Below are 23,337 nucleotides of genomic sequence, written 5' to 3' on the forward strand. Positions count from 1 at the left end.
AATTCAGGTATATACCATTTTTACCTTGACATATATCACCATTATGGAAGTAGAGGCATGTGGCATTAATAAGCACATTGAGGTCGAATCTTGGCCAGGATTTTATGTTATGTGTGGATTTGAGTATTTCTAAGACATGTCATGTGATCAAGTTTCAACAACTAGTAAAAAATTGCATATTATTAAGATACTGGCTGTGAAAACAATCCCAACTGAAAGTCTCAGCCCTTGCCCTAGCCCTAACCCTAACCCTAACCCCATCGGCTTCATGGAGGAAGTTAGGCCAAATGAGAAGAGACCCAGATTCAGACCCAAGAAAGGTATAGCCAACAATAGAGGCAATAATGGAGGAAAAGTAAAGGGGCAGGCAATCTTCAAAACTTTCCCAATATGGGGAGCAGTATATAGCAACCATTTCTTGATCAACCACCATATATAAAAACATCACCTGTAAGCACAAATCTTGCAATCTCCATGGACAGTTAAATAAATAAATAGAATAAAAACAAAAAGAAAAGATACTTGGATATGGGAACATAACTCACCTGCTCCAGTTTTCAAATAATCTGCAATGTCTCCATTGCAAAGCTTCTAATTCTTCAGTAAGACATAAGAATTTGGAAACATCATCTTCCTAAATCTCCAATATAAAAATATGTATTTCATTTCTTGATATACCCAAAAAAAGAGAGATGTACAACATAAGAAAATTGAAGGCAGAGGCTATCATCTACCATATCAATCGTGAGGTAGGTCACTACCTTGAAATATGGTTTGCTCCGATTGGTGACCCCTTCAATTAAGACTAACAAACACCATTGATGAACACTTTGGAGTTTTCAGACCAACAAGGAAAAGAGAGAAAAGTACAACATATGAAGATCAACAGGTACATATATAAAATTGGAGACTTATATTGCCAAAAAGGTAAAAACTTGTACAAAAACCGACTAATTTTTCGATTAAGCACTTCAAAATTGCAGTTGAGACTCTAAATCCTCTTGCGGCTACAATGCTCCTCTATATTCCTTTTGAACAAGGCATATCTAAATTATTTTCCTATTTCTTTTTTACTTTTTTTTTTTTTTTGTTTTCCTCCCTCATTTACATGACCACACCACCTATATCCTTGACAACACCTACACATGTACAGCTACCTTTCGAGAACCCTCTCAGATGCAGGCAGAAGTGAAATCCAAGAGAGAGACGGGCTGAGCAAGCCTCTAAATTTCATCAAACACCAATTCTATATGATCATCCATCATCTCTAGAAAAATGCATTCCAGCTTCTTCAGGAATAAAATCTTCCATTCTGTGAGCTCACTGGATATCCATGAAATCAGAAGGGCACCACCATTTTGTTGAATTACTAACCCAAAGGCATCCTTGCAGGCTGAGCTTAGAACCACATCATGTACACCTGCCAAAATACACTTCACATCAGTTCTTCCAAATCCGAGCCTTTTCAAACTCTTAGGCAATGAGAAGTTAAAAGTTTCAGTTTTGGTCCAGTGCTAAATCAGGCAATTATAATTTTCATTCAAAATCTTATTTTAAGTATGGGAATCCTTGCACAGGTGTTGGCACTTTGATGATGGGAGGAACATGAAATTTATACAACAGAGTTTACTCATCCACTAGTGAAGAATTTTTAAGATGGGAAACTCACCAAGTTACTCTGTGCACCAATTTGTGGTTCAAGAATCTCATCTGCAGCTGTGCAAAAACCATGGACAACCCAAGCAATCCAAACTTTTGCAGCTGTGCTCTCAACCTGAAGACAGCAACCCAGTAGAGGGCCATCATCAAATACTATAAAGCTTCCAGTGTTACCGATGCTTTGGTGAAAACAGAAAGAACGAATGGTGCTTCTTCCCCAGGGTGGATAGTAGTAGGTACAATTGTGTAACCCTTTGGATCAGGCTCCAGAACCATTTCACATGATATTTCTCGAGAATTGACATAATCTGTCCCCCCAACTGATTCATGTAAATAAATGTTATACGCAGCGCGACGACCACGAGTTTTGAGTATCCTCATCCCAATATAGAACATCATTGAATCATGACTCGATTGATAATTCCTGAAACCAGCCGTTGTTCTTGAGAAGCTCACACCCTAACCAAACATAAAATCAGGTGAGTTTATAAAATCCAGTTGATGATAGATTTATATATGAAAGGCCCCCTTTTCTTGGCACTCTTTATTAATATATGTTCTGTCTGCTTATCAATAAACAAAAAAAAAGATATATATATATATATATATATATATAAAAACAAATTACCCTGAAGGTACATCATGGAGTATACCTGAGTTAAGGTAATGAATACATGAATTGGAAATGATGCATCTGGCCCAGTAGCTCTCAAGTGGAACTGTGGATTTTGATGCCATGTATCATAATCTTGACAGCCACCAGCACTGTAACCTCGCCATTGGCCACGGAGAGAGTAGCGCATCTCTGGAGGGTAGATACGACAAACATATATTGACCGGAAGTGAATCTGGAAGTCTTGCCAAGACATCCAGAATATGCCATCTTTTGACTGTTCAACAGCATGATCAGACATATGACCATAAATTTTTTTATTGGGAAATAATGAAGATGACACAAATATAATAATCTGATGATTGAGGAATGTGCATTTTGATTAAGTAAAATGTTCTACATCATCACAATGAATTTTTAAAGGAACAACATAGTGACATGCAAGCCGAATAGGACAAGTACCTGTGGAACATGCTTGAGCTTGTGCTTCATCCTTTCAGTCCACTCAGGTGATGAGTCCGCCCAAGGGCCATTCCACTCAACTTCATTTGCCCATGGATTTCGAACCTGAACAAGCTTGTGGCCATCTACCTCTCTTACCTGAGTTAATAAGTCAGATCATTTTTCTCTATATTTGTGCAATGGGAATATGATAAATCCTGATAGATAAGCTCATTTAACAGGCATTGTTTCAGTGTACCTGCAATAATGAGTATGCATGCCCTTGCACAATGCCACTGGAAGAAACATGCACATCTGAGCCTGAAGGGCTCCCAGCACCGAGTAGAAATCCCTCTTGTTTGAAACGCAACAACTGAGACCATAGTCTTCCACTTGCAAGATCAATCTGAGCTTGAGCACTTCTCATGTCAATCTCCTCTCCAGCACCTCCAGTGAGATCCACAAGTGCATCCTGGACAAGCCCACCCTCTAATGCCTCATAAGACCCATGCAACTTTGCATATGCCTTTTCCAACAATGAGACCCACAGTTCATTCCCCTTCCTACTGGTAGCAAATGCTGGTTTACCAGGTGATTCACATGGAATCCAATCATCAACAACAACAGGGACCCACTCACCCTGAAAAGAAATCATGAACCAGAATACACAGTTTTCAGCATCTTTAAGTGTATATGCCCATTGCAGTACCAATCAACATAATTTTTTCCAGTTAACACACACAAAAAACAAAACACACACACACACACACACATTAGACAGGGTAATCAATGTTACATGGTTCTCAATTCCTGCAAAATTGGACTTTGGAACAAAGGATGTGAATGAGCTTACAAAAATGCAATCTTGCAAGAGGTCAGGAAGCAACTATGGCAGGACATCAAGCAAAATTAACTTGACTCAAATGACACCTGCACCCAATCTCCCATAGAAAGACCAACAGCATAGGCAATGGTAACTTGCTTAATGCAATAAGATTATGACATTACCATCCTGTTCTCTCTATAACTCATTTATTATCACATGATCAAGCATTAAATTAATGACAAAAAATAAAGAATAAGTAAAGCACATAAATAGCATTCAACTAAAAAAAGGTTCCATATGTAAAATCTAGCAAAATAATTTTTTAAATCAGAATCCTGCAAAAGAATTATAAAAACAGTTATAATATAAAAATGTAGCGTGAAAATAATAATAAGGGCACCAAAACCCATATTCTAGTGCAGTGAAACCAATATTTTAATATTCTTTTTTCAACTCTTAACTCTTTGCTCAACCACTTAGGCTGAACGTTCCACACAATGAACTTGAAGTATAAAATGGAGAAAAAAACCCATATCTAGAATATAAAATGAAGTCATAAATATTAAAATCTCAAACTGAAGTAAAAGGAATGACTTTAGTATCATATATTGTTAGTGTTTACCAAAAGAGAACTTGACTCAAATTTCAAAATAAACCAGCAGATGGGCTAGAGACTGTACAAGAGGAATGAAAAGGATAGGTGGAAGTAGTCTTCACGCAGCTTGATCCATGCCAAAGGTTTTCCAAATTGAACCATCATCCTTACCCAATTATATTTGGCACCAAGGGAAGAATGAGATAATCAACTACTGGATTTCTAAGAGCAACTTTGAGCTTCCCTTTGATGGAGATGGAGAAATTAGGTCCCCAAAAATTTCCTCAAGATGACCAAGTGCCAAAGGCCACATTATATGCATGGAGACCCTTCCACAAGCATGAACAGGCACACTTCAATCCGTAAAATAAATTTGCCAAAGCAGAGACCTCCTTTAGGGAGGGAACAAACATAAAGAACATCTACTTCTTTCTTCCAATATCCCCAGCTAATTAAAGTTTCTTTTGGATTTTGTTGTGTCATTAACTGAGCTTTAAAAAAGTAAGAAAGGAAGTTGAAAGGAGATTTTGATAGATTGGACTAGGTTATTCTACTGCTCATAAGGTGTAAGTTCTCTTTCAAGATGTTAGATGTCGTATCATCTATTTCAAAACAAGGTTTCAGAAAATTATAGCTTTGAAGCTTTGTTTTCTTATATCTTGATGTTACAAGAGCTATGAAAGCAATTGTCTCACTTCAGAGGGAAAAAGATGTAAAAAAGGGGGGAAAAATCCTTAAGTTGTTATTCAACGACTTCTAAAATGCTTTTGACTAGGGCCTACCAAGAGGATTTTTCCTTGGAATCCACTCAAATACTTGGCCTCTACATTGATTTAGATTTGTTGTTTCGGGACATAAGTTATTGATTATCATGCAGTCAAAATGACATGAAATTCTGAATCACTGGACCAAACCATAAATATTCTTCATCATAAAACACCTGTCACAAAACCAGCCTTCCAGAATATGAAGACAGGAAATATTATCATAGTTAATAGAAAATACAAGCATATTGAATCTTGGAATAAGAATATCAGTAGATTCTTTTGTGATATAAAATAATTACCTGTATACAGAAGCGAACAGTATAGATTCCTTCTTCATTATATTCAGGTGTAATGATCACTTCTGATATTCGTGAAACCTCAGTTAAAACAGCAACAGCACTCAAAAACCAACAATCCCCCAGTCGACCCTGCTCAAGAGACAGGTGAATAACACTTCAGGAGAAACTCGGCTTTGAAGCTACTTATCTAAATAAAAAAATTATTCTATTGGAATGCATAAGAATCTGGAGAAAAAAAAAATGCATGCCATACTGCAAAAAAGATCAAACCTGACAAACATCAGAAGGATTGGCAGCTCCAGAAAACAAACATGGACCAGCATCCAAATAGCTTTCTTTCACCATATCAGTTGGTCTCATCCACTCAGAAACAACCTAGGGTCGATTTCAACATAAGCATAACTAGGATAGAAATCATAGCCAACAGGAAAAGAATAGTTAAGATAAGTTACCTTCAACCTCAAAGGGGGATTTTCTGGATCTACAAATAATGATTGATCGTTGGGAGGAAATTCCTGATCTGTAAAATGTGTCTCTCCTCTTGCAGAGAGGGCTTCTTTGACAGCTAGTTCAACTGAAAGCATCTGTTGATTAATTTCTTCTCGTGTTTCCATCCTTGGTTTTCTCAACCTTCGGGCAAAAGAATCCACATCAACAACCATCCCCTCACGTTCAGACCTCCGTTTCCTCCCACTTGAATATTGACCATCCCAATCTACATCATCCCTGTCATATAAATCTACTTCTGCAGGATCACTGTCCCATTCATCAACCTAAGTGAAACATATGAAGCAATAATCAGTGTACAGGTTCAACCTAATAAATTATGAATATCGTTGTAGAAATACATTTTCTTCTTTCAAATTTAACATCTTGAAACCAATTTTAAAAGTACCAATATAAATCACTAGAATATGATAAAGTAAATATATCAGGTGCATACTCTGGAAGGGGAATCTGCCCATTGCCAATTGTCTTCAGGAAAATCAATCATACTGTACTCGGCTGAACCCATAGCACCATAAAAGGCAGCAATCTCATCTTCAGTCAAGCACCTTCCCCACATAAAGACATCCATTATATGCATCTTCGATTCAGCTCCTTCACTATCTGACCTCCCAAATGCATCAATATCTATAGGTGGCCTAACACCAATCCATACTTCGGTTCCTTGTTCCCAAATGCCATTGCCAACACGCAATGGTAACCCAGTCTGGTAGCCATCAAAACCGCCATCTAAATAGCAAGTTGCCTCACCTAAATCAGCATCGATAGTCATTGTTACAATATGCCACCTGCAAACAAACGACAAAGCAATGAGATGAAAAAGCTAGTGCCAGAATCTTGAGGAATTGCCTATACAATATTGTCCAGGAAAGGAAACTGCAAAAACCTTCCATCTGCAATACTTGTTGCACTGATACTCCACTCCTTTGCCACGGTAGTTTGTCTATCACCTTTAGTGATCAATCTAAGTCCAACTTGTCCAGCCTCAATGCCTTGTTCAGAACCAGCTACCAGGATTTCCCAGCACACCTTCTTCTGGAATTCAGTTCCTAAAAGACAAACTGGCCCAGACTCAGGCTGGATCGTTACAGCAATTGAGAAGCTGACCTTTTGACTTTGACATATAGTTGGATCAATCTGGCCACAGTTTCTGCCACTTGTTGTTGGCTCGTCATCAAGCACACATACAGCACCAGTAACTCCCGTCTGCCAATGAAATCAAGCCAATAGTCTCAGAAACTAATCAGATAGATAACAATTTATTTCCTACAATGGATGGATCTCTATGGATAACATCAGGCAAGGTCCAAACTTTCCTTCTGTCCACCAATAAGCACAAAGTAAATAAAATAAGATAATAAAATGCATTGATGGCCTAGGTATAATATTCTACACCCTTAACCTTCCAAGGGTTTGCCCAATCCATGCAAAAACAATACAAGGCAGTTCGTAGAAAAGGCATGCAGAGAATGCAGCCCAGGGACAAATTTTGGGGCTAAACTATCTAGTGAAGCTGTATGGGCACATCTACTGAGGTAGGTACAGCATCCCCATTTTCTGCATTTGACAAGATATGCAGATTCCATCTAGATAAGTTTGGGAAGCCTATCTAGAAAACCTCTAAGATGTGGATGTTAATACAAATTTATACAAATCAGGTTGAGAAGAAGCATATTTTTCATATTTTATCTTTCATTTCTGAAGAGATGAATTACAGTGTATGTGCATATAGCAATGAAATTATCAATATGGCCTTGTAGGGATATTAACAGATTCAACACACCAAAAAAATAAAAAATAAATAAAGAAGTCAACCTGGAGTGCACGACGAGCTAATTGAGCCATGCGTATCCGGCGTGCAATGCTTGAAACCCTCTCTCGTGCAAAAGAATCATCAAGAACAGAATCACCTCCTACTGCACGCACTGCAGCAGCCACGGCTGCAGCCTCCCGGCTGCCAGCATTTGGAATAGAGGATATCAGAGAAGCTTCTATCTCTTTCCATTTACGTTCTTCCTTCTCCAGAAGAGCTTTTCTCCTTTCTTTGCCCCTACCTTCCTCTTCACGTCGCTGCATTAAAATTTCTTCTTCCATCTCCTTCTCTCTTATATAACTAGGGAAGAAAATACAATATAAAATAAGATTTAGAAACATTGGAAGGACAATCATCAAAGCAGGTAGGAAGGGAGAATCCAAAAACGATTGAGATTTACCTTTCCTGGATAATTTCAAACTGCCTGCGGTCCTCTGGCATCCATTTCTTAATTTTCTTGGCACTCAGATCAGAAAACCCTATGCTGTCAAGGAAGAGTCTTAGACGGACCTCATCCTGTCATTAACACAAATATAGACGAATCAGTATTATTAACAATTAAATCATTTACAGCATGCAGAGGGCAGTAATGATTATCATTCACCTGTACACGCTCTGCCTTAGCAGTCAAACCAAGCAAAAGAAGTAAATAACCCCCAAATTTATCCCACATGTACACCCATTCAGTATCAATTGCCTCTTCTAAAGCAAGAATCCGTGCATGTGCACACATTTCCCTCCGGTAACCTATATCACTGGTTGATTCATGCCAAAATGTCCTGCCATTTCTCACTCTGCAGAAAAACGAACCTGCAGCCACTTCTTCATTTCTCAAACGGTCTCGTAGTTTCATGACATCTGCCCTGGGAAGCACAAAGTTCCCTGCTCTGTCACGCATAACTGTAGGGTCTCCAACCAAAAGAGCAGCTGAACTAGCAGATCTCTGTGGAGCTGAGTAAGTGCCAGACAGAGCATTTCTAGTCTGCAAAGTAAACAAAGTAAATTCAATTAAACATGAACCTAGCATTCTTTGTTGTTTTGATGATTTACCTCCTTAAAAAGAAAAAGGGACTTTAAGGGAACATATAGGATTCTAACTTGCAGCAGTTTGGTGGAACATTACATATGGATTATTGTAAATTATTATGATTACAGTAGACCCCATGGTTTAGATCTATAGTAAATGTTCTCAGAGACCAAATCAAATTCACTCAATGGGGTTGCAGCCATTTTGCAAAACATTTTATCTTAGCTCATTGGCTCAGCCTGAGATAAAAACTAGTTTCCTTGGAATCTCTATCTCCGCACACATATATGCATGTATTATACATACACTTGTAATAGAGCAAAATGTAGAGAATAGTGTAATAAGGCTTCTTCAGTCCAGTTGAGTTGATAAGTTAAAATAACATGTTAAAGACTGTAATAGAAGCAAATTGCAATATATGTAGCTGAATGATGATGCAAAAGAGTTGATTTCTTGAGTACCACATTTGCAAGATCCAGGAAAAACCATAGAAGAATTGTGGCTAAGGAGCAAGTTTGTAATCGAAGCAAACACACCTTAGTAGCAGATCGAGCAATTGCTTGAACAACAGTTTCCTTACTAAGAAAATGAACAGCATCCTCCATCATCTGGTGAAAACATGAATAACGTCTCATTAAGCCAATGCATTGGTTACACAAAAGGATATGTTATACCATAACAGACAATTTTTTTGAGGCAAAAAACTCAAAATTACTTCAAGATGGTTATTAATATAACAAAATAATTATAACAAACAAACTCCAAATTGGATAACTAAAAATTCATGGAACATATCATTCACTCAACAAGCAACTCACAAACCTTAAGAGTCAAGCATGGACGAGAGACAGCAAATCCAAAGGACACAACCAGTGTAATTGCTGATACAGCAGCGCCAGCAAAAGGTGGATAAATTTTCAAACTGGCAACAACACCCCATCCCTCGGTTGCCAATGCAATTCCATAAAGCACAAGAAATGCAACACTGTTATAGAATTCATGTTAGAACATCAAATGTGAATAAACAAATAGCAAGCTACATGATGTCACTAAGAAATTTTTTAAACTGTCAATGCAAGTCAATGAAATAAAAGTAAAAATAAAAGAAAGCAGACAAACAAACAAAAGAATCTGCATTCATAAAATAAAAAAATAAAAAATGGGACATGCGATTAAACAGGAAAATTCCCACAAACCTGACATTCTTTCCACAATCTGCATGAGCATCATAAACATATACAGGCAGTACCCTTGGAGAATAAACGACAATAGGAGGTGAAAGAAGCACCTGAGGATAAGGAATTCATTTTGTAGTGAAGATGAAGCAAAACAACCAAGAACCTAGAAGAAATTACTCAACATCTAGCAAAGCACATTATAATCAAACATAACCGATACTATTTCGAGATAACTCACTGTCAATGCCCTTCCAGCAAGAAGAAACAAAAACGAAAAATAACCGACGGACGCTCCAACAAAGGGTTTATCTGGGAAAAAACACAGTACCAATAACAAAAGCAGAATAAGTGAAAGTTATAAAGTTTGTTCTTCCAAGAAACTAGGTCAAGCAAATAATATAAGCTGCTAAAAGATTCTGCTTTCACCTTCATACCATCCCACCAGGAATGCTGCTAGAGCCAAAAGAAAAGCAATGAAACAAACAAAGAACATTTGTGTCCTGGTCAAATAGAAATTGTTTGAAGCCCAATAGTGGATGACACCAATAGCTAATGCGATCAAGAGAAGAACCAAAAGGCATGCTACCCCTATCTGTTGCAATTGCAGAGAGAAATTCAAGTTAGACAGCTATTCTATAGCTGAAAGCCAAGAGCACACCAAGGACATTATAGTCAGACTCACACACCGTCCAAGGCTCTACTATAACCACAACTGCTGAGATTGCACCAAGCAAAAGAAGAAGGCCAATGATAACAAACACATAAACACCTCGTGAAAGTTTCCAATCATCATCTTTCCTGCAAACAATTTGTTTATGATAAATTAAGAAGATGAAAAGGTCTCATTATACAAGTTCTATAATCTGAAAACCCACACTATCAGTCCCAATGTTGGATCTATGGTGCTATTGCTAAAATGAAACCATAAGTGCTTCACTCACCATTTATACAAACCAGTGCAAAGTGATAGCAATGCTGGAAAGCACACCAAAGGAAGCAAAGCAGCAAGGAAATCGCCCTTTGTTGGAACCTGGTCATCCCTCGACTTCACAACCTCCAAATAGGATGCACCACAAAATGCCACAAGAACAACTACAAAATAGGAGCAGCATAAATGATAGATTACAAAACAAAATTTCAACCAGGTGGTGAGTCAAAAGTCAAGACAGAAGCAAGTGCGATAACTTACCAGAAAATATTCCAGCACATACAGCAGATGAGAGAGAGAACCGATAAGTTGCAAACCATGATATAATTGGCAGAACACCAGTAACAACTAGAGCAATAACTGAGCCAATTGCCCAGCCAAGGTAGACAGATGATGCATAAGGAGAGGTAAAGGTTCTCTGATCACCAGTCCATCCCTTGTAGCGTAAATCCTCTAGAGGCTTGACAGAGACTATTGCACCCAAAGCAAATATGGATCCAGCAAAGACCAATATGCATATAACAAGAACAACACCCTAAAAAAGGCAACAAGAATGCAGTGTGGAAATTCAGATAGAAAAACAAAAGGAGTTTAATATCAAAAAGAAAATTTAGGTAAGAAAACAGGGAGAAGATATTTGGGGAAAAAAATTAAGACTATAAAGCAATAAATATCTTGGAATATAAACTTTCGATCAATGGGAGCCTAAATTCCTAGAAGTTAGAATTATAATTACATGCATAGGCTGCTTCAGGTTAGTCTAACCAAAACAATCAAAGAATTATGTAATCTAGGCAACAAATAATATTCTGCATTTGAAACCTCGCCATATATGAAAATATATGGTTTCCTTTTTTTTTTTTTTTTTACCATAAATGAAATAAAACATAGATGATAGCATTCATAGATCTATAACCATCCTTTGGATTTAGTCTGACACATAGAAGCTGAAGCAGCACCAAGCAGTTGCTAAGATAAAGGATAAGAAAAATTGACAAGCAAATATTAGAATTAAAATACTAGCAAGCATCCCAAGCAACTAGCATTACTGCCAAAATCTTTCCATCATTCTTTCCACAAACTCTTCTCAGAATCATCAAAGAGTGAATCCACTGTACAAAAAACTGCCTCTCAAATCCGCACATTTCTCCTCTCAATGCATTTACTAGTGTCACTGGCACCACAAACAAGAAATAGCAAGTGCTTCCAACTCTATCATCTTTAACAAGACCAAGGCCCCTGAGTTACCTGAGTAAAGCTTATACCACAAAGAATATAGGTCGAGGCACAAGTAAAAACATAATTACTAAGGTATATAACTTGCATCAGAAAATAGTGACACAATACATCTACAAATGCATCCACGATGATAACCAACTATATAGATGAAAAATGAAGCAAATTTAACATGAAAAATAAGAAACATATATGCATATGCTGCATGTATCTCTTTATATTTATTGGAGAATCAGTCATATGAAGTGCAGAGATCTCTTAAGGTAAAGGCATGAAATCAACAAAAGTTCAACTAGTAAAACCAAAGAGCCACGAGATAACCAGACAACCATCATAAAATGGGACATTGACAAATAATTATCACATATCAGAAAGAATGCATGTTCACATGTGTGTCATGGTTATCAGGTATATGAGTTGGGTAAGGTGCAACAGCACCTACTAAGACCTCATGAATGACTTCGGAAATTACAGATGTTTGGTGATTATGTAAAAAAATGAAGAGGGAAGAGAAAACAAGAAAAAACAAACCTCCTTTTTCCCTGGAGTTCGATGATGTCCTGGATGACCTGCAGATTCTACTCGTGGAACCCAAAACTGGTAGCCATTATGGATCCATATAGGAATAGAAACAGAAAGGCATGCCACCATGAGTGGAAAAGTCAAGGACAATCCTAGAAGAACTGATGATTTGCTGCAGAAAAATTACAAAACCCAATAAATGACAGGGTAAATAAGCTAACACCAGTGTTATAACAGATAAAAAGGTTGATGCATAAAATATTATCATCAATGATGGAAAAGAAACAGAGATCACATTCAGCAACTTTTCCAACAAACATACTGATTAAGTCGAGTCATTCACTTCACAAACATAATAGACATGTATATACATATTGAGTTGAGATGAAACATTATTTGTTCATCGAGAGTTCAAAAGGTAAATATAAAATCAACTAACTTTGATACCATATCAAAATTTTCACTCCACTATACAGCTACCTAGATGGCATGAATTAGGCCATAAAAAATGGCATATCTAGCTTAACAACAGCACTATGAAGATCAATGCTACAATTGCAACTTTGAGACACCCCAGAATCCAGAAATGGTTTCTCCAAAAACAAATATATTAAAACCAGAGTTTAATTATGTAATCACAAGAATCAAGAACCTAAAGCCTAGTTATACACTAAAATGGAAAAGTGCATTTTTTTAGTTTGTTGGTTTATAATTCATGGAATCAGCTAAGAATAAGTGTGGCATCCAAAAAAGAATAGAAAGGAAACCACAAAGGGGAAAAAATGGAAAAAGAAGAAAAACCAATTTTCAAATAACTCATGTGAATATTTAATTGAGACAAAACAATAATCATAATTTCATTTATGAAGTAAAAAAACTTTAAATTCATGTAATATCATATTGCCCTGTGGACATTTTTTTTATTAGTCCACAAGGAATGCATTTGTACAGCCACACCAGTCAATGAAAATGAATGCACAGTTGGGGAAAAAAACCATTAAGGCATAAAGAATACTATACGAACCATCCAATTAGCATTTTTAAAGCAAACACTGAGCTTTCTGAAGCAGAAAAGCAAAAGTGCATTTGCAGTCTCTCATAATGGACAGAAAAGTGGTCTCTCAGTAGCAAAAAATTTGGCTGTTAGCTAAGATTAAAAAAACAAAACAAAATAAATATTGCAAGACAAAATATTGTTTTCAGGGGAAGAAACCATGCATTTTCCTCATGCCACAACCACAACCATCAACAACACAAAATCACAGTTGCCAATGCCACAGCCATGATCTGCAATAATGTTACTGGTGTACCCTTACAGAACTAATTCTTATTTTCCTATCATTTGTATTTACCTGACGCTAGTCCTATAAATCAGGACTCATACACCTTGGATCCAGAATTCTTTCAGTCCATTCATTCAAACTCAAAGCAAAAGCAGTAAGGGCTTAAACATTAAAAAAGCTTATTCTGGAAGCTTGACCAGAAATGACTCCTTAATACTTTGCATGTATCCTAGTATCTATGTCCCAAACCATGTCCACAAAGATAAAACATGATTTTTTTTCAGAGACTTATAGGCAAAAAGAATTATTCTAATTATAAATAAAATAAAGTTGATGAGTCACTACAGCAGTAACATAACCAAATAAGCACATACAACTTTAACTCTATAAACAATACATACAAAAAGTGGTTAAAAATGAGAGTGAAAGATTAAGGTTCATATGAGAAAAACGCAACTGAGTGTTAGACATATGTAAAAGATAGTGCCTAGCCTTCATCATGGTATTAAAAAATCAACGAATGTTCTATGGACCTTCATGATAATACAACTCCAAAACGAAAATCATGAAAGGAGAAGTTAGATGAGCTCGTCTGTCCATAAAAACATAAATCAATCATTCAACATTAACTTACAGTGCTGCAACAAAATCATTTTTTTCCTTTCTTTGATAGATGAAGATAATAGATTAGTAAGAGTGTGGAGCAACGGATCACATAAAATGCTATCTTCATACACAATATCACATATGTCAAAAGATGAAAGATGGATTATTCAAATATAACAAGGAGCATACCTCAAGAAGGATAGCAGCAAGCCAACGCACGTGCTTAGCAGCCAAGCAATAAAACCATACTGAAGAGATGTAGCAAGTTTAAACATCGGATTCAAAGCAAACACAATTAGAAGTCTCAGAGAAATACAAGAGCTGAAAATGCATGAATAATAAACATACCAAATGTGAGTGTAGAGTACATTAGCACTAAAAAACATTAGGCTAAATGAATGCACATTGCAACAAGTGGGATCTGAATATAGACAAAACCATGAAAACAATGTAAAAGAGTAACCAAAATAATTAGAAAACAAAAAGGTTTAGAAGAAGTTCCTGATTGAGGAAGTGATTGCAATTTTTATATTTTAAAAACCAAAACCAAAACAAGCCAAAAATGATTTCATGGCAATTCACACGACTAAAACCTTTCATTAAGTTTTTGTCAGCTAATTGTTAAACAACCATCAACAATTTTTTTTTCATAAGCCCTTTATTCTATTCTGGAGACAGATTATGTCATTCCTTTTCCATTAAGGATAATTTGGAATTGTCTAAGGCAAGCTTTTGTGCTTGGGAGGCATGTTGGGGTAAGGTGTTGGCTTTGGACTAGTTTTAAATAAGAGGTTGGTCATTAATAGGTGTGCTCTATGCAAAAAGGAAGAATCCACTTATCACATTCTTCTTCATTATGGCAAGGCTAGGATTTTATGGCAGTTGTTATTCTCATTATTCAAAATTTTGTGGGTTATTTCTACCTTGCTAGTGAGACTCGCTTAAGGTAGTATGGCTTTTTTTTTGGAAAAAGGTGAAAAGAAGGGGTGGAGAGTCACTCCCTTATACATTTTTTGGACTATCTAGAAGGAAAGAAGCCGAAAAGCATTTGAAAATGAGAAGATGTCAAACCAAAACAAAGGGAGTAGATTTTTTATTTCCCTCTTTTTTGTTTTGCCTCTTGACGCCCATTATATACGTCTTGTGTAATTTTGTGTGCTAGTTCTTTTGGCACTTTTAATATATTCTCCTTTTTGTCTATCCTTAAAAAAAAAAAACAAATGTATTTCCCGCAAAGGTGGTCTGGGGCTCCGGTGCAACTTTAAGGGCTTGTTTCTTTGTTTGTGAGACTACTCAAGAGATGACTCTTACTATTGATTGGTGGATGAAAAACATGGTTCTTAGTTAACAAATGTTGTGTATAATGGCCGAGGAAATTGTCAACCACATCCTTATTCATTGTGACAAGGCTAGGTTATCATGGGATCTTTTATTCACAATATTTAGGTTTCAATGGATTCTTCTTGGGACAATTAAAGATCCACTTCTGAGTTTGGCATGTGAGAGGTTGGAATCAAAGGAGAAAAGTGTCAATATTGACTCCAATCTTTGTTGAAAGAGGGGAATGAGAAAGTGTTTAAAGATGAGTATCATACTACAGATTTAAAGAGCTCTTTGCCAAGTTGTTTAAAGATGACTATTGTACAAAATTCTCTTTAGCTCGTTTTTTTTGTTATAAGAGATTATCTTCCTTTGGATGGGACAACTAGTCCAAATGACTGGTATACCTCACATGTCTCTAGCTTGTAATTTTCCTTCATCAGATAACAACAACAAAAACTACAATAATAAGAAGAATAAGAATAATAATAATAACAATACCATAATCAATAATATTATATTTTCAAGGAAATACCACAAAATAGCATAGTTGAAACAAAAACAGCACAATATGCACATCCTCCAGAGACAGAATTTCTATCAAGAGCTCAAGATATAACCAGTTTAGCAAGAGAATAAATACATTTTCAAAAGCAACTTTAAGGATTACCACCCTGCAAGAAATAAAACCAGTACCATCAACATGCCCATAACTGTATCTCAAATGTAACTACCTTAACAAATAATCAGTCACAACAACTTAATGATAATGCCTGCCCTAACCCATTCAATTTCATCCGTTACAAAAGTATCTATCAAAATTTAAATATAACTGATTTAAGAAAGTTAAATGTCCAATATAATGACACAGCACAGATATGTCAAGAGTGTACCTTCCGGGGTTTTGTCGTCATGGCCATTTCTTCTGCTTGAAGTGACCGAAGGAAAGCCATGATTGAACAGATAACAGGAGATAACGACAACACCGCAAAGCCAAATTCAAACTACAAAAGTTTTTTTTTTTTTTGAATCAAATTCCAACATCAGCAACCAAAAGAAAATGCCAATAATATTCAAACTAGCATACATCTATAAGCCAATTCACTACATAACAAAAAGAAAATTAAGGTACATAGAGGCCTTTCTCACCTGTTCATGCTTGGAATTTACAAGTTTAACTGTCTTGGGGCGGAAAATAGCCATAATGACTGTTTCGAGGATGAAGATAAAACTAAAGAGAACCCATGCTCGCTCTGGAGTACCTGCTATGTGATGCAGGACAAATCTGGACCATTGAAGCCACTTTTCCAGCCCTTTTAGTCTCAGTTCTTCTGACAAAGAAATTTGATTAAGCAATCCATTGTCCACACTGTTGGAGTCAATGATGGTGATATCAGTATTATCATGATGATCCCTATCTGCATCCAAACTACTTCTCTGCAATAATGCCAAAATAGTTGGATCCAAGCTCTTCTCCTTCAGCATCATCGCAAAATTAGGATCCAATCCTTTATCTTGTAATAAACTAGTTAATTCACGATCACCTTGTCTTGCCCTCTTTTTCAACATAGATGTAACCATAGGGTCGTTCAACTTTTCCTGGAAAACAAGAGCTAAATTCAAATCTAGCAATTGTTGATTTGCTGAAGTTGATGCACTTGACTCATAGCCTTGGCTTTCAAGACCGCTACTAGAGCAAACCACCAAACAGCTATTGTGATCAAAATTTTTGTCAGTAGAACCCCCTGCTTCAGGCTCTTGAGCAACTGAACGACAGGAACTGCTACGTAAAGCTAAACTTGGTCTCCCACTATCTATGCTCTTATCACTGTTAATTCCTTCATGGGAACTAGCAGTTCCATACATAACATTATTCCAATTACTAGCATCACCTATGCACTGTGCAGCACTTCTGCTACTAGTTTCAATAACATTACCAAGGTGGCCAGCTTCAGCACTACTACTGCGTTTCACACTTGAACCACAACCTTCCGAAGAGCTAGCTGAACTGTTCTGTTCTTTCCTACGAAATCCCTCCCTCAAGCGAATGACTGTACTCTGTAAGGCATCTCTCCTTGCAGCTAGTGGATTTGTAGCTGATAGATGACGGGAAACAACAGCACCTAACAGGACAGATGCCACAACTGCATAACTTATACAATGTCCCAAATACCTGAAAGGGAGTGAAAGATGGTATCAAATATGATAATAGAATGGTTAACAAAAAAAGCAGCATCATAATAAATTTGTTCAATTCTAATTAAGGAACAAACCAGTAGTGTACTCCAAAGCAAATGAGGAAAACCCGAGACAAGCCAGCAACAAAAAGTGCTACAACGCGACTTTTAAGGAGCTGAAACCCATACAAGCATGCCCCCATATTCCAATCTTGAAAAGAATAAATGGAGGTGAAAAAAATTAGCACCATATATTTCACAAAATGCAAACATAGGAAAATGCCAATAGTCAACACATGCAAACACAGTAGTTAGTGACCTACCAAGAATGATAACAGCAGCTGATGTAATGGCCCCCAGCCATTGTGCCTCCATTGCCGTTTGTCCATATAAAATGGAGTACACAAGCAGCACTAAAAGCGACCCAAGGTATAGAAGGCCAAGATGTGAAGCCCTACATATGTGAATCCCTATCAGAACATTATAGACATGCAAGCAAAAAAGGTTTTAAGAGAGCAAGTGCAAGATCTGACAGAATAAATATGCACTATTGATTCTGAACTCATTGTATATGTGGAGAAAAAATTTTAAATTCTGGGGAAAAATGCTGATCAGCATCACCGGCTGACCAGGTTTCATGTGAACATTTCTTGTGAGATGAGAGATGCAGCTATTAACATTACAAAACAAGTGTCCAAACAGTAGCTTAACCAGTGACAATAATAGAATGAAGCAATAATAAATAAAATACACAAATTCCAACTAAGACAATATTTAATGGCTTGCCTACTAGATTGTCGAGGATATAACTCATTGGGGTCTGGTGGTTCTGGTAAGCAAGCCAGAGGACCCATTTCGATACAATCAGAGTAGGCAAATTTGTATGCTCTCCGCACATATTCGTCGACATCTAAGCCATTTCCTGTAAAGAAAGATTTAGAAAAGAGTTACAAAAAGATAAACTGCTCAAAATGTTTTCAATTTATTACGTCAGCAATATTCACGCCATGTGCAATTTATGGCCCAAATAAATAAATAACCCAAATCTCTGCAATTGAGAAATAAATAAATAAAACCATTAGGATGGAGAACTTGTAAGGCTTACCATTAAAGACCATTCTGCAAATAAAGAGCATGTTGATTGCTAAGGCAATTGCTGATACACCAAAAAAGAAGCCAGAAGGTGAATATCGCTCAGCTGCACTTGCACCTGCTGTAACATAGACAGCACAAAGTTCGTATGCACAGAGCAGGGCAACAGCCACGAGAAGAAGAGCAGCTACAGCCCCTGTTAAGTAAAATAAGGGAAGTATGAAAAAATAAATAATAAATTATCTAAAGAAAAATAACACAAAGGGTCAACTCAAGTTCCACAAAAACAGTACTGTTCATTCCCTCTTCCACTTCCTTCTATGAGAAAAAGACTAAGAAATCAACAAAAAAAAAAAAAACCATGCCCCTTCCTTATTACTTTACGTATCCATTAACTCTTTCTTTTCCTCTCTTTCTATCATATTTGTTCTCCCTTTATTGCCCTATTATCTAATTCCATCTGCCTTTCTATTCTATCTTTTCGTATGTTCTCTCACCTTCTATATTTGCCTATTTTGTTTGAAGTGATCCTCGTGCACATCCCACTAAACATGGGTTGCACTCCTTTTTGACACACTTATTACAACATCTTATTTGCTTGTCAAAAAATATTTACCTTATCCATTACTTAAGAGCTAGTTAACTCAAGACCTAGTTAACTCAGAAAGAACTCATACCAACTATTTGAGGTGAGATTTGAAAATCCTTATAACACGATCTATTTAGGTTCCTAGGCGTCAAACCAAAGTCTTGGAAAGATGATGGCTACATCAAGTCAAGAACCAGTAACCAAAGCTTTAGTCAAACCCTTATGAATAAGAATCCATAATTAGTTGAACAAAATGCAATTTCTTCCTAAGTTGGAAAATGCAGACAGTGATAATCCTATTCTTGCCTGCAATGTTGTAATTACTAACAAAATTCAGTTCTCTCCGTCCCTTCCTTCATCCCTATCTCTAATTAGCCACAATTTACAGATCATTCTTCCAATTTCTTGACTTGTTAGCAGAGCAGATCACTCCATGCAGAAAAAAAATGATAATTTTATAAACCAAATAGACAGCCCAAAGTGCCCCACAAACCCTCTCTGGCCCTCTGAGTGTCAGGCTCAAGCTTACTGTGTCTGTATTTTTTATAGAATTTTTATAGGTGTTAGCATTATCCTTCTGTGTTGCAAAAAATCAGTTCCATTTCTGTCAGATGCAAATGTCTTACATTCTCTCACAATGAGACAAGCTTGACCAGTTTTTTTTAATGGGAAATACTGAATTATAGTTGTTCTTGGTGTTGCTTTTTCCCCCTTTTTTTACACAGTGGATTAGAAAAAGTAGATATCTTCTGGTGTCTGAGACAAACAGCAGTTTTCTGCTACGAATTGAATCTTTTGTATCAGTGAATCTGCTATGAGGTTCTGAACATAGGTTCGTTCTTCTATCTACCAAGAACTCTAATGTTTGTTTCTTAAAGTCAAAGGAAGTGTGACTTACTTTGGCTCCATTCCTTAATCTGATTCTTTTATATGAGTGTGCACATTATCAGATTGCTTAAGAAAGGGGGTATGTTTACTGTGGAACAAAGGTCCAAAATTGAACTCATTATTCAAATGGAATAAAATGTTCATATTCTTGATAGTCTGAAGTTTCAGATAAGAATTTGGCTAATAACAAGATTTAAAATAAATAAATAAATAATTGGAGTAGGGTATTTTTTGCCTACAGAAAACAAAATGTTGACATATTAAAGAATTAAAAGGTCACGCAAATACATACTTGAGCTTTGCCATTGTGTTCTCCACCAAAGCATGATTGAATAGAATGCCAACAAAAGAGCAATGCCAGCCATTATTACAGCCAAACCAATTATATCTCGACCCAATATCATTATCAACCAGCATCCCCATATAATAAGCATCACAATCGGAGAAATAACAAATATCCAAGCAGAGAGAGACAGCATCCCACACAATAAGCCAAGCTGAGGCCCCTGTAAGATATCTGGCCATTTTCTGGCAAAAATCCAACTGAAATGCAAATGTACAAAAATAATTAAAAAAATGAGAAAATAAAAAATGGCACCACTGTGTTTGGAAATTACTGCATCAAGGGAGGATAGCGATGAACACATAAAACAAGAATGCACTAGATATTAATTACCAACCACGAAATAAATAACTTACATTAATTGTCAAGGAAGAAGCAACAATATGATCAGACATGAAGTAAAGGAAGAAAGAGCTGAGGAACGAAGGCAAACCAGATGCCTCATAAAAAATAAAAATAAAAGAAGTTTACCATCACGAGCTTCAAAATTCACAGCCATGCTTACATAAACATACAAGATATCAATTCTTTCTTATAGTAAAACCCAGAAAGAATAACAATTAAGTATTAGGGTTTTAGTAGATATGAATATTAGAAATCGGTTGAAATGCCACCAATGATATCGAAATGGATAATGATAATGATATGTTAATACTAACTTGAGAGTGTATTCATTGATAACTTGAACAGTTAATAGATTTTCGACAGTACGAATTCAGTACAGAAATATCCATCAACACCAAAAATATTGAATGTACAAATCAAGAAAAACATTCAATGTGTTTTTGAAATAAAGGTGTAAGAAGTCCAAAAGTTTTACACACATTGCAGCAACTTCTGAGCTGAAATCATTCCAAAAATAAAAGATAAAAGAAAGAAATAAGCATTTCCCACAGTTTTCCAATGTTTGCTTCCATTTCTCTAGAGTCTTTCCTTTTATGAACATTGCTCCCAAGCTTCTTTATTTCTTCCTCCCATAACCTATTTTGATTCCTCACACCATTTTCCCAAACTTCTCATTAAGTCTCCCGGCAAATAGTTCCCACCTCCATTCTCTATGCCATTTCCATTTCATCTTACCACTCTACTGACCATGTCACATATCCATCATCCAACAGAAATAATATCAAACAAGAAATTAATATAAAATTACTCCATTTAAAACTGCTACGAAATGAATCACAACTGCATCCCATTAATTAGCATTTAACCACATTTAAGCTTAAAAACAGCAATTTTGCATTATTAAGCTGCTAAACATAGATGCTGCCTTCAATTATAAACCAACCCCATCACACCAAAAAGTTGCATTGATCCAGTTGAATTAAATTGGGCAAAACCAACAACAGCAGCATATAAATTCGAAATCACAAAATTTACCTATAAATCCGCCACGGCCGCCAATTGACTGCCCAGAGTATACAAAGCGACGCTACACTCAGAACCGAGAAAAGCGTCCCTGAGACCACGCACGCCAACAGCAGCTCACGCTCGTGTCCTTCCATGCTCCCCCACTCCCCTCCCTCAGCTACACCATACCACACAAAACCCCCCAAAATCTTGAAAAGCACAAAACAACAGACAAAAATCAAAAAACCCAAAATGATCAAAACCCTAGCTGGGCAAAAAGATGCAGACCCCAATTGAATTCACATGTTGACAAAGACACCAAATCAAGACAAGCCCAGGTGATGAATAAATCAAAAGGAGTAATGTGGAACATTAAAATTGCTTTACCTACCTCAGTGAAGTGGGCTCAGCTGCCCAGAACATGGTGATAACTTCTAGGGCATGTATTTTTGAGGTCTGGAACCAGGGCTTTTGGCGGATTCTGGTGAAATTGAAAACTAGGGCTTGTGGAAAAGCAGGATGAGATTAGGGTTTGCTTTGGGTTTTATCTGGTCTGTACCTCCAAAATTTCCAGGTGAAGAGAAGAGAGAGGAAAAAAAAAAAATTAAACCCTACTCTCTCTCTCTCCCCTTTGGGAAAGTTAAAAAAACAAAAAACCAAAAAAGAAAAAAAAATTAGGGTTTTTAAGGGAGAGAAAATTCTAGAGAGAGAAAGTGTGTGAGAGAGAGACAGTGAGAGCAAAGTGAGAAAAGTCCATGAGTGTTGGCTATAAATCTCTGCTCTGTTAGTGGTTGTAAAAACATTAAAACAACACCCTCACTCGCAATGCTAGCGCGTGGTCCTTAAACTTCAAAAATTGTATCTTAAATTTCATTTCTATTAAATTGGATTGAATCCTATATAATTAAATTAATGAAAAACATATATTTTAAATTGTCTAATCTTTTAAAAAAGAAAAATAAGTTAAATGGGTAAGAAAAATGTATAAAAACAATTTTTTTTATTTTTCTTCTTTTCATATTTTTCTAAAAAATTTCAAAAATCAAACTTTTTTATTTTTAAATTTTTTTTTTTGAAGGAAATAGAATTTTATTTTATTTTTTATTAAATGGAAATTGAGAGGAAGGAGTGGGTTGAAACTTGAAATGAGTAATGATTCGAGCGTGTTGAGGGTGGGGTGGAGGGCGCGTGGGGATGGGGGTATTGTATGACTATAGTCTTTCTGAGAAATTTACTATAAAATCAATAAATAGATATTATTGTAATGCTCAAATTTAG

At 36.4% G+C, this 23,337-nt stretch overlaps 1 protein-coding gene across 2 annotated transcripts; it reads right to left on the bottom strand.

The window, feature by feature from the left end:
* Nucleotides 1–876: 876 nt before the first annotated feature.
* Nucleotides 877–22,707, bottom strand: LOC117916732 (calpain-type cysteine protease DEK1). 2 transcript variants are annotated; one of them, XM_034832882.1, is made up of 32 exons: nucleotides 22,451–22,707; nucleotides 22,090–22,237; nucleotides 20,659–20,909; nucleotides 18,903–19,085; nucleotides 18,584–18,719; nucleotides 18,121–18,251; nucleotides 17,894–18,008; nucleotides 16,770–17,793; nucleotides 16,514–16,624; nucleotides 14,490–14,548; nucleotides 12,421–12,583; nucleotides 10,915–11,188; nucleotides 10,667–10,817; nucleotides 10,412–10,523; nucleotides 10,152–10,317; nucleotides 9,964–10,034; nucleotides 9,744–9,835; nucleotides 9,370–9,532; nucleotides 9,084–9,155; nucleotides 8,125–8,502; nucleotides 7,921–8,036; nucleotides 7,523–7,820; nucleotides 6,594–6,913; nucleotides 6,144–6,495; nucleotides 5,653–5,973; nucleotides 5,471–5,575; nucleotides 5,201–5,329; nucleotides 2,973–3,353; nucleotides 2,735–2,872; nucleotides 2,313–2,549; nucleotides 1,670–2,118; nucleotides 877–1,420 (listed from the first exon to the last, which is right to left on the bottom strand). In XM_034832882.1, the coding sequence occupies exons 2-31, from the start codon at nucleotides 22,212–22,214 to the stop codon at nucleotides 1,813–1,815; spliced, it is 6,480 nt and encodes a 2,159-aa protein (XP_034688773.1). In that variant the 5' UTR covers nucleotides 22,215–22,237; nucleotides 22,451–22,707; the 3' UTR covers nucleotides 877–1,420; nucleotides 1,670–1,812. The 2 variants fall into 2 exon arrangements, with proteins under 2 accessions (XP_034688773.1, XP_034688772.1); XM_034832881.1 differs by having other exon boundaries at nucleotides 22,090–22,268.
* Between the last annotated feature and the right edge of the window lie 630 nt (nucleotides 22,708–23,337).

Source organism: Vitis riparia, chromosome 6 (assembly GCF_004353265.1).
Source record: "Vitis riparia cultivar Riparia Gloire de Montpellier isolate 1030 chromosome 6, EGFV_Vit.rip_1.0, whole genome shotgun sequence".
NCBI classification, from domain to species: Eukaryota; Viridiplantae; Streptophyta; class Magnoliopsida; order Vitales; family Vitaceae; genus Vitis; species Vitis riparia.